At 38.2% G+C, this 12,492-nt stretch overlaps 1 protein-coding gene across 2 annotated transcripts in view; it reads right to left on the bottom strand.

The window, feature by feature from the left end:
* DDX46 (DEAD-box helicase 46) overlaps nt 1–12,492 on the bottom strand; it is a 45,074-nt gene that overhangs the window by 10,800 nt on the left and 21,782 nt on the right. For both annotated transcript variants that reach the window (XM_069483633.1, XM_069483634.1), the window contains exons 13-18: nt 11,660–11,742; nt 9,574–9,738; nt 8,437–8,599; nt 5,922–6,115; nt 3,943–4,080; nt 3,445–3,594 (exon numbers count right to left, since the gene is read on the bottom strand). In XM_069483633.1, the coding sequence (XP_069339734.1) occupies nt 3,445–3,594; nt 3,943–4,080; nt 5,922–6,115; nt 8,437–8,599; nt 9,574–9,738; nt 11,660–11,742 (893 nt within the window). The remainder of the gene's footprint in view (nt 1–3,444; nt 3,595–3,942; nt 4,081–5,921; nt 6,116–8,436; nt 8,600–9,573; nt 9,739–11,659; nt 11,743–12,492) is intronic.

The following is a 12,492-nucleotide window of genomic DNA, read 5'->3' as shown; positions in this document are numbered from 1 at the left end:
TTCAGTAAACGAGGAGCTGTCAAGACAGAACAGCCAGCACGATGCAGCTGAGTTACTCCAGGGCTCAGGCCTTCAGGCCAAATTACACTGCAATGAAAGAGGCTGGAAGAAGGGCTATAACTCAATACCAGTGAACAATTAAAAATACAGTCAATAATTCTCAGGGGGAGTACAACATGTTCCTAAGGCAGGGCCCCCAAGACTCTTCCCAACTCGTAAAATGCAATTGGATTTGCCTCAAAAACTGAGTAGTAGAATCAGAAACGGCTTCTTGCCTTATTCCTTTGAATCGGGAAAGGAAGGAAATGAAGGCTGGGGTTCCTGTCGAGGCAAGAGCAACAGTGAAACCCCAGCTCTCTAGGAGTCACGTGTGCCCTACTGCTATTTGCACTTCTTTTTAAAAATGCCTTTTGCCCAACAATAACTACTGATACCACTGACTAAAGAGAAACAAACTTCTTCATAAATTCAGTTTAGGTTAATAACGCTTTATCTTCTGAATCTCAAATGCAGAGAAAAGCTTGTTCAGGGTTTAAAAACCGGTTAATTTAGAAAGCCCTTTTACTGAAGTAAAAACAGCCAACTTAGCTTCTTTTCAAACCATTTGGTACCTATTAAGAGGTTTTAGTTATCAACTAGTTTTAAACTCAACATTTAGCTGAGAACTTTTAAATTAAACAGCATGCATTACATTAAAATCTAAACAGATACATAAAATCAGGAATGAGGAATGTGTACAGTGCTAGTTGATAGTTTACTTTCGACTTCATTCACTTAAGTATGGTTCAAATTTTTTACAAAAATTATATATTACTTTAACAATCAAAGAAACAATCCACATATTCCATCATGAGATGTTTACAAATTGTGAAAAGTATCGGAGTCCTCCCTTATCTGCAGCAGATATGTTCCAAGACCTCCAGTGGATGACAAAGCTTGGATAGTACCATGCCCTACATATATTATGTTTTTCCTATGTATACATACCGGAGATAAAATTTTATAAATCAGGAATAGCAAGAGACTAACAATAACTAATAATAAAATGGAACAATTATACCAATATGCTACAAATAAAAGTTGTATGAATATGGTCTCTCTCTCAAAATACTGTAATATTTTCAGACCGCAGTTGAACACTAATAATTGAAACTGCAGAAAGCAAAATCGTAGATAAGGGGAAACTATTATAATATAAAAAACAAAAACAGAGGTGGTTTTAAATTATTTAGTACTCTTCCCCTCAAGAGGTAGAGCCTCCTCTTGAGTGCAGGCTGGACTTAGTGACTTGCTTCTAACAGAATAAAGCAGAAGTGCCAGTTGTGACTTCAGAGACTAGTCATGAAAAGCACTCCCGCTTCCTCTTTGCCCTCTCTATGGGATCACATGCTCTGGGGGAAGCCAGCTGCCGTGCACCGAGGGCACACAGGCACAGTGAAGACTTGAGGAATCCCATAAACACTAAAGTGAGTGAGCCACCTTGGGAGCAGATCACCTAGCATCAGTTCTGCCCTCAGATGGCTACAACCTGGGTCAACAGCTTGATCACAACCTCACGGCAGCCTAAGCAAGAACAACCTGACTAAACTGCTCCTAATATCCTGACCCTCAGGGAAATATGAGATAATAAATGTTTTGCTTTAATCTGATTAAGTTTTGATTTGTTACATAGTAACAGATCACTAAAACAATATTGAATTTTGAGCCAGTATGGTAAACTAGAAAGAGATGGCCGATAGTTAATAGGAGACCTGGGTTCTGGTCCTGTCTGTGCTTAACTCCCAGTATGGTCCTGAATCAAACGCTTTTGCTAGGCCTCAATTTCCTCCATGACAGACACAGACTGAATTCCTGATTTCCAACATTGTTTTGAGCTAAAGTTTAATATGACATGTCTAAAAAAGTATTGTATGATCAAATATGTCAGGGAATTTCTGGGTTAAGCAAAGTTAAACAAACCTCCTTAATTAAAACTCTGCATATCCTTGATGTGATAATGTGTGTTCTATGTATAAAGATGGGGGTGCTGGCATATACTAGATAGATTTTCCAAAACTATTATGGAAATATCCTCTTCTAAAGCTCCTGTCATTAGGGTTCCAAAGAATAGACTCTGTGAAACCCTCAAATTGCTAAGCTCTCAGAGTCACTTCTCACTGGATCATAGATAATGGCATAAGCTAAGAACATGCGCGTTGATAAGAATATACTGGCTACTAGTACTGCTCTTCTCCATGATCGCTGTGTAAACCTGAAAAACTGATTATTTCTTTCTAAGCGTCAATATACTCAGTTATGAAGGGGGAATACCCTGAGCATCTACTTTGTACGGCAATTGTAAGGAGGTAAATAAAATATCCCTGTAAAGTATTTGGCATGGTGTGTGGCACTTAGTAGTACTCAATAAATGTTGACAATTATTAGTAATAAAAATATTCTATAATTATCAAATTTAAAAAGATAAAAAACAGTATTAGTACCAATTTGTTAAAGGTGTGGCAAGCCAGGAACTCTCACACTATACAGTGAGTGCAAACTGATACTCCCTTCCTGGAGGACAATCTGACAAGGAGTAAGGCCAAATCAGATATACCTTTTGGTCTAACAATTCCACTTATAAACTCATCCTAAAAACCTGTTGTGCTGAGTGTGCAAGATTAAACGTGCATGGATGTGCAATCAAGTATAGTTTACAACAGTAAAGTATGTTCCAAATAGTGACTATATGGAAACAATCCATAAATAAAGGAGTTCCATTCATTCAACTGTGAAACATCAATATTATATAGACCATCAAGAATAATTTAAGGCCGGGCGCGGTGGCTCACGCCTGTAATCCTAGCACTCTGGGAGGCCGAGGTGGGCGGATCGTTTGAGCTCAGGAGTTCGAGACCAGCCTGAGCAAGAGCGAGACCCCATCTCTACTAAAAATAGAAAGAAATTATATGGACAGCTAAAAATATATATAGAAAAAATTAGCCGGGCATGGTGGCGCATGCCTGTAGTCCCAGCTACTCAGGAGGCTGAAGCAGTAGGATCGCTTAAGCCCAGGAGTTTGAGGTTGCTGTGAGCTAAACTGATGCCACGGCACTCACTCTAGCCCGGGCAACAGAGCGAAACTCTGTCTCAAAAAAAAAAAAAAAAAAAAAAAAAAAAGAATAATTTAAGAGTAAATTTACTAAAATGGAACGAATTCCATATACTTTTTGTGTAAAGACGATTTATATAAAGGATTGAGTATGATCCCATTTTAATGAAAATACACAGATACAGGTGCATGTAAACACACACACACACACACACACACACAAAGGTTGGGAAGAGTACGTACGCCCTAAGAAGGTTTCCAGGGATTGGCTATTTCAACAAGCCTATGACAAGATCTCCAGAACAAAAGGAATAATTGCTGCAATTGGCAAAAATGAAGCTTAGAACAATACTTACATCGACTGCAGCATCTTCATCATCTGAATCTTGCAGACCAAGAGCCGCTTTTTGTAACTTTTTCCTCTCATTAGCCAAAGCTTGCTCTGTTTCATCAAACTTGAATCCCTTACCAGAGAACCCACTACTCTTTTTAATTATTTTCCCCTCCTTTCAAAAAAACAAAAACAAAAAAATTAATCGCATAGTAAAAAATTTATGTTTAGGAATTTATAGCAATTAAATATTTTTTCAAGGTGGTTTATGCGAATGTAACAAAAACAATTCATTCGTTATGTAAGAAAAAATAAGAGCTCTACATACACAGCACAAAATACTAAGTTCAAGCAAAAGATCACATTTTATTTTCACTCTTTTTTCCCCTCTCTAAAGTGACAAATGAAAATAGTCCTATTAAAATTCCAAAATATTAACAAAAAGGATTTCCAAGTATTAAATATTTAAGCTTTAGAACATGTTAATGATTTGCACAAGAGTAACATGGGTTAAAAAACTCACAGCTTTCTGCTGATCTTTGAAATCACTCCAAAGTTTCTCTAGATCAGGAGGCACTGCAGTCCCTGACAATTCAAGAGCTTTAATTATGTCGCCAGCATAGCGAGCTTGATCTTCTGTGATAAAAGTATAGGCATAACCCTAACAAAGGATGAAAAAAATAGAATTACTAGAAACTAACAAGATGAATCCTACTTAGATCACAGGTAAGATGCAATCTGAACTACCTAGGAAATCTTCATGAGAATGATACCATTACTAAAGAATTTTAAAGGTGACAAAAGACCCCCTATTAAATTCTTTAATATTTCAAAGTGAAATAACCAGGTTTAATATTTAAAATTATTCCATAACAATAAGATGAAATAAAAAAAATAAAAATAAAAAAAATATTTAAAATTAAAATAAGCAAAACTAGAAAATTTCTAATTTAAGCCAGGTACAGTGGCTCATGCCTGTAAGCCTACCCGTTTGGGAGGTCAAGGCAGGAGGATCACTGGAGGCCAGGAATTAGAGACCAGCCTGAGCAATACCCTCATCTCAAAAAAAAATTTTAAAAATCAGCCAGGAGTGGTGGTGCACACCTGTGGTCCCAGCAATTCAGGAGACTGAGTCAGGAGGATAACCTGAGCTCAGGAGTTGGAGGCTGCAGTGAGTTATGATTATAGCACAGCACTCTAGCCCAGGCAACAAACTGAGACTCTCTCTCAATGAAAAAAACAAAACAAAACAAAACAAAAAAACCAACAACAGAAAACCCCAGAAAATTTCTAATTTATGTGTAAGTAGAAACATGCCATTTAAATGCACAATTGTGTCCTATCAAGTTTTCTTTAATATAGTATTTTATTTTTCTCTTTTTTGCTTGCATCCCCATCCTCTGCTGCCTACTACACCCACTCTCACTCATATTAACTTCCTAGGATATAGCTTTCTGTGTTTTAAGACCAATAAAATATAAAAATATATGTGTACATATATGGATTATATATAAATATATGTATATATAATATGTTTGCTTATACATACAAATGAATTTTTCTTTTTTTTTTTAAGACAGTCTCACTCTGTCACCCCAGCTAGAGTGCCGTGGCGTCAGCCTAGCTCACAGCAACCTCAAACCCCTGGGCCCAAGTGATCCTCTTGTCTCAGCCTCCCAGAGTGCCAGGATTACAGGTATGAGTCACCGCGCCCAGCCAATGGGTATACTTTATGATCCCATGTTTTTATTATTAAAAAAGCAATGACATTCCGTAGTGAAAGGCCTTGCTAGAAATTAAAAAAAAAAAAAAACGAAAGATCTTGAACCACATACATTTATGAACATGTATCTATAGATGGTCCCAGACTTCTCATAGTTCAACTTAATGATTTTTCAACTTTATGATGGTGCAAAAGCAATAGAATAGGCATTCAGTAGAAATCATACTTTGTATACTCATAGAACCACTCTGTGTTTCACTTCCAGTACAGTATTCAATAAATACATGAGATAGTCAACACTTAGTAAAAAATAGGCTTTCTGTTATAGAATTATGCCCAACGGTAGGCTAGTAAGTGTTCTAAGCATGCTGAAGGTAGGCTAGACTAAGCTATGATGTTCAGGTGTATTAAACGCATTTTCAACTTAGGATATATTTTTAACTTATGATGGTTTTATCAGGATGTAACCCCACTGTAAGTCAAGGAGCATTTGTATAGAAATTTTTAGGCTTTAGAGGGGTGGGGAACCAAAAAGGGACATAAGATGTCAACAGTATCTGCCTATAAAGAGCAGATAGGTATCTGGTAATTTTAACAGTTCTTAGGTATGTATATGTATATAAATTATTAACATCAATCACTAACATCAACCAATCACCCTCTGCTGATTGTGGATTTTCAAAATGTCCCCATAACTCCTATTAATTACTACATAAAATACTAAAGAAACACCTATATTTTAATATAACAGAAATCAACTATAAAAAAATTCTTTTTACCTTGTTGCCTGCTCTCCCAGTCCGTCCTGCTCTGTGCACGTAATCCTCATAATGATTGGGGCAGCTATAATTTACTACAAGAATCAGATGTTTCACATCTAGACCCCGGGCGGCGACAGAGGTGGCCACAAGAAGTTTGCAGGTCCCATTCTTAAAGTCATTTATGATGCTATCTCTGTCATATTGATCAATGCCTGCAGGTAAATTAAAGAGAAGAGATATAAAACAACATGTTCAAATAAAATTTTCTATTTCTTCTGATAGAGAATGAATCTAAACTTAGAATGAAAAACAATTTCACACTTTCAAGTCCTACAATATAGAAAATAAAAGACTAAGAAAATTTAATGGTAAGACTGAAAGTTACTGCTATTAATTCAATTTATGAATCTTTCAACTCTGCCTTGTTTTGCCCCCTTTCTTATATATAAAGCTTATATTTGTAGAGGCCCAATATCAGAATCACTAACCTATATCTGTTTTGGGACCAAAATGGAGAAAAGGCAGGAACATTCAGCCTATGACAGGAGTTAGATCTTTCTTTGTTTCCTGTAGATCACGTAGAGACTTGCTACTCAATTTTGTCCAAGGAACAGAGCAGAAGCACATGGGAGCTTGTTAGAAATGTAGAATCTCAGGTCCTACCCCAAACTACAGAATCAGAATCTGTTTTGTTTTTTTTTTTTTTTTGAAATAGAGTCTTGCTCTGTTGCCTGCGCTAGAGTGCAGTGGCATCATCACAGCTCTGTGCAACCTCAAACTCCTGGGCTCAGCGATCCTCCTGCTTCAGCCTCTCAAGCAGCTGGGACCACAGGCTCAAGCCACTGTGTCCAGCTAAAAAGGAAATCTGACACATGCTACAGCATGGATGAATCTTGAAAGCATTATGCTAAGTGAAAAAAGCTAGACAGAAAAATAATGTATGATTTCACTTAAACAAGGTACCCAGAATAGGCAAATGCATAAAGACAGAAAGAATAGAGGTCACAAGGACTGATGGGAGAGGAAAATGGAGAGTTATTGCTTCATAGGTACAGTTTCTATTTGGGATGATGGAAAAGTTCTAGAAATAGATAATGTATGGTTACACAGCACTGCAAATGTACATAATGAAGTACACACTTAAAAATGGGTAAAATGGTAAATTTTATGAAATGAATATTTATCACAGTATAAAAAAAGAAAAACATAATGAGTCATTTTCAAAAATTGAAAGGTAACCAAATATAAATCTTGAAAGCCCTTTAAATTTCATCCCATATGAAGCCTGGTGGGGTAGACTATATTTTCCAAAGATGACAGCAAAAGTGTATCCTATCCCACATGCTCCTCTGCATGTGGGAAGACACTCTCCCATCAAGAAGTGGAGTCTATATTTCCATCCTCTGGAATCTGGGCCACTCGGCTGACTACTTTAACCTACAGCATATGGCGGAAACGAAAGCTCTGCCAATCCCGGTATCAACCTTAACTGGCTGGCCAGCTTCTGGTTCTTGCCTCCTGACCAGGCAGCCTTATAGAGAGGACCACAAGGGCCCGTGGCCAATTGCCTGACTGAGCTCCCAGTCAAGAGCCAGTACCAACTTGCCAGTCACAGAAATCAGTGAAGCAAACTGGAAGTGGATCCCCAGCTCCATCGTGTCGGAGTAGACAAGACATGAAACAGACTAGATGTACGAATCTGCCGAAACTGCAGATTCACCAGTAAATAACTGTGGCCACTAAATTTTGGGGTGGTTCATTACTAGACAGCCAGAACACCTTGTTAATGAGGGTAATTCAAACCCTTTCTGTTCCATATGCTTTGTGTTCTAGTTCCACATATACATGACAACGGCAGTATTACACAAAAATTAAAACATTACTTTAAAACTTCAATAAAAATTCTAAGGTGAATCATGAAAACCTCTAGGTAGGTAGCATGTGCACTGGAGAAAGTATAACCTAAGTCAGAAATACTTAAGTTCAATTCCTCCTTAACTGATTAATGGCGAGGGAATTTGGTCAAACCAATGTATGCTTGTCTGATTTTCTTTCTAAGATTGTGAATAAAAACTGATATAAATGATATAAAATTTAGGCAGGGTGTGGTGGCTCAAACCTGTAATGTTAGCAATCTGGGAGGCCAAAGTGGGAGGATTACTTGAGCTTAGGAGTTCGAGATCAGCCTAGGCGTGAGACCCCGTCTCTACTAAAAATAGAAAAATTAGCTGAGTGTCACGCACGGTGAGTGTCTGTAGTCTCAGCTACTCAAGAGGCTGAGGCAGGAGGATACCTTAGACTGGGAGTTTGAGGTTTTGAGGTTGCAGTGAGTTATGATGATGCCACTGCATTCTACCCAGGGTAACACAGTAAGACTCTGTCTCCAAAAAAAAAAAAAAGGAAACGATATAAAATTTAGTTCTACATTATAGAGAATAAAACAAATATTAACATTCAGACCACAGCACAGTGCTTGGCTTGGCAGGCTAAATACTTAACAGATATTTCACGTATGAATGAAATGAATCATTACCTCCGTGAAGAGACATGCAAGGATAAGATGCTCTCATTAAATCCTTCAGAAGACCATCAGCATGTTCCTGCTTGTCCACAAATATAATGACAGATCCTGATTCTTGATAATGGCCTAGAAGCTCAAGTAACTTCAAGAATTTCTTTTCTTCTTCAATCACGATCTGAAAACACCAAATTGCACCAAGTTAACGGAATAAAAATGCAAATACATCCCTTGGACTAAAGTACTCATTTTATTTGTGGTGAATGAATAAACCATAATATCTTGCTATAGCTTTAGTAAAGGGCTAGGAAAATGCTGATTTCAATTGTAAATCAATGAGACAAAAAAAAATTGTAAACTTTCAAAGAGGGCTGGTCCAAAGGTAGTGAGTTATCTCACTTGATTGCTCACAGTTACAGATTGAATTCCTTGTTCTACTACTTGCCCCTCTTCTCATACTGCACTCAGCTAGTCTTAAAAGGAAGAAAGAAAAACAAAGCTTTCAACGAGTAAGTGGCTTGCAAATGTGGGCAAATGATCATCTGTTCTCTGTGCCTCTTAATTTCATATCCTAGTAACTAAAGAATAAGACAGGTATATGACATTTCTATCTACCAGCTCACCACTTCTGATAAGATAAACTAAAACAAGCATTTAATTAATTTTTTAAAGAGATAGGGTCTTGCTATGTTGCCTAGGCTAAAGTGCAGTGGCTACTCACAGGTGTAAGCCCACTACTGATCAACACAGGACTTTTCACATGCTCTGTTTCCGACCTGGGCTGGTTCACCCCCCTTCTTAGGCAACCTGGTGGTCTCCTGCTCTGGGGAGATCACCACACTGGTGCTGAACTCAATGCAGACTCCCAATCAGCACAGCACTACAGCCCAGAACTCCTGGACTCAAGCAGTTCTCCTGCCTCAGCTTCCTGAGTAGTTGGGACTACAGGCTTGCACCACTAAAAAGACCATTTAAACAGTCAGTTCCACGAAATAGCATAGTCAAGTGTATCTGATAAAATATCGAAGGCTGCAGTTGATGTATACTAGTCAATTTTGGGAATTACCTGCCCACCTCACAGTGATCTCAGAAGGGCCACACATGCCACCTAAATAGCAAGGAAACTGGGGATTTCCCAAAGACAGTACTCACCACTTGTTGTTCCACATCTGAGCAAACCACACTCCTGCCTCCAACCTGCACTTCAATGGGTTTGCTCAGGATTCTGCGAGCCAAAGCCTCCATAGCTCTGGGGAAAGTAGCTGAAAACATAACTGTCTGACGATCAGGACGGACATTATCCACAATGCGCATGACCTGAGACAACATTACAAATAAGTATCATGAGTATAGTCTCCAAAATTTATACAATTTTAAAACCAAGCAGAAGAAACTTTTGAGAATAACTGTTTTCATTACTACTTTTTTTTTTTTTTATTTCACCAGATCGAAGTTCAAGGAATCACTTGCCTTTGAATATCACAGTTCATTTTATCCTCTAATTTGCTACTCTCATAGTCTCCCAATCTCAAAAAATGAAAACTCCACCCATGCTTAGGCCAAGTCTAAGAGCCAACTTTTTTTTTAAAGGAGCCATTTTTGACTAATCTGTCACTCATCTCACAACCATCAACTAATTCAGTATAACTATATTTAGGATGCAACCTATACCCACTACTGCCAAAGTTTTCCTTCATTTATTCAACACCTTTTTATGAAGCACCCACTAAGTGCCAGGTGTTGTTCTAAGTGTTAGGAATATGCAATAAAAACAGACAAAAGATGGAGGAGATGAGGGGAAGATGGCACAGTGGGAAGAACCAGGAATCTATCTTCCCCACCAAGACAACTATTGCATTGGCAGAATCTGTTTGACGCAACTATTTTGGAACTCTGGAGTCTACCAAAGGCATTCAACTTCTAGGCTTCGAAGGCTTGGAAGGTAAACTGTGGTTAATTTCTGCCAATTTCCACTCTTAACACAGTAGTGGCTGCCCACCCTGTACCTCCAGTCACACAGCAGGCAGGTGTGCACTTGTTCCTAAAGCAACCTGTACACAGCTTGCATGAGCCAGGGTGGGAAAAAAGGACCCTGTCCTCCAAATATGGAGGCTCTGTGCTCTGACTGCTACTTCTGATGATAGAGTTGAAGACAAAGATCCAGTGACCACAGTTGTTACATCCACTCCCAAAATTGCTGTCAGCTCCTCCCCCTCCAGCTAAAGTAACTTCCAGGGGATTTAAAGGCACAGTGCCCCTCCTCTGCCTCATTTTTCTCCTTTCCCCTTTTAAGAGCAAAACATTAAACAGTAGGACATTCAAAAACAATTGAATATTCAGGGATAATGAGAATGTGACCACACATACTCAGGGAAAGGCACAGGCTCAGAAAAGACTTAAGAAGCCCTTAAGTTTACAGCTTAGGCTGATCTTTTGCACAAGACAACCTACAACAATCACAAAACAGTAACAATAACAAAAAACAGTAAACCCCAGGGAAGGGGGAAAATTTGATTTCCAAAGTCACCACATTATTAAACTCCAATGTCCAGTTTTTAACAAAAAATACAAATACAAGGCATACAAAGAAACAAAAGTATGGCCAATTCAAAGGAAAATACTTAATCAATGGCAACTGTCCATATAGGGAACAATACCAGAAAGGGAAAAAGAAAAAAAAAAACTGCCCACGAAAAAACCTCTTGGTAGATCTACCAGACACACTCCAGACCCATCTCAAAGATGCTCAAAGAAGCCAGGCGCAGTAGCTCAAGCCTGTAATCCTAGCACTCTGGGAGGCTGAGGTGGGAGGATCACTTGAGGTCAGGAGTTCAACACCAGCCTGAGCAAGAGCGACACCCCATCTCTACCAAAAATAGAAAAATTAGCCAGGTGCAGTGGCATATGTCTATAATCTCAGCTACTCGGGAAGCTGAGGCAGGAGGGTCACTCGAGCCCAAGAGTTTGAGGTTGTAGCGAGCTACGAGCTAGTTCTACCAGTGATGGCTTTAGATGGCTAAGAAAAGCCTGAACAAATGCCTCCTGAACAAATTCTATGAGGACTCTTAAAATACAAATATCTATTTATCTATTTCAATTCTACATGTCCTCAACCTTCTGTAGTACCATGCAACAGAAATGTGTGTATGTGAATTCGGAACCACACAAACATTTCATTCTCATGGCAGTTACAAGGTTATAGTTATATTTCAAAACACTTCACAAATATAATGATTACCTGTGGTTCAAAGCCCATGTCAAACATTCTGTCGGCTTCATCTAAAACAACATATGTTACTCTGCGAAGATTTGTGACCCGGCCTAAGATGAGAAGAAAAAATAAAGACAAAAAGAAAACTAAAAATCACTTACAATTCATTTTATGGCTACCAAGAACTTTAAAAAACTGTAAAGGGAACTAAAATGCCTGACTTAACCAGAGGGGTACGTTCGGTATCTTTAAACAGTGAAAGAAATTTTGGTCTACAATGTCTTACTCTAGTGGCAAATACTTTCTGACAATGGGTATATGAGGCCCTTTATTTTGTCAAACTCATCTCTTGCATACCATCATAGGGCCTGAAGAACCTGTAAAATTCAGAAAACAGCCCTCTCCAAAACACATCATAAAACTAAGACTGAGATGAAGCATCGAGCCACATCAGCCATTACTGGCAGCATCACCTAGAAAAGAACATATTACAGATTACAGCGTATGTGTGGAAAGCAAGTTCCAGTGCTAACTACTTCAGATGCAGAAAACTTCTCTTTACACTACTTTACGACTTACTTCCATATATTTAGCAGCTTCTTAAATGGTCATGTCAAACCATTAATGAGAAGCTATTTGACATAAGAAATTAACATTTTATAGAAAACCTTTAAATACCAAATGTATTACATAAATACATTTTTCTATGCAAAGATATACATCTAATTTTATTAATTGCTCCCACTGGTTTAAATAAATGCAACTGGTTTCTTAATCAGTGAAAACTAAATACACACACAGGAAACCCTTTCTAAAGGATTAAAACAAGCATTGCTACCAACTGCTGAATCAATCACCTG

The sequence above is a fragment of the Eulemur rufifrons genome, chromosome 10 (assembly GCF_041146395.1).
Source record: "Eulemur rufifrons isolate Redbay chromosome 10, OSU_ERuf_1, whole genome shotgun sequence".
NCBI classification, from domain to species: Eukaryota; Metazoa; Chordata; class Mammalia; order Primates; family Lemuridae; genus Eulemur; species Eulemur rufifrons.
This window is presented reverse-complemented; position numbering and strand designations above follow the sequence as displayed.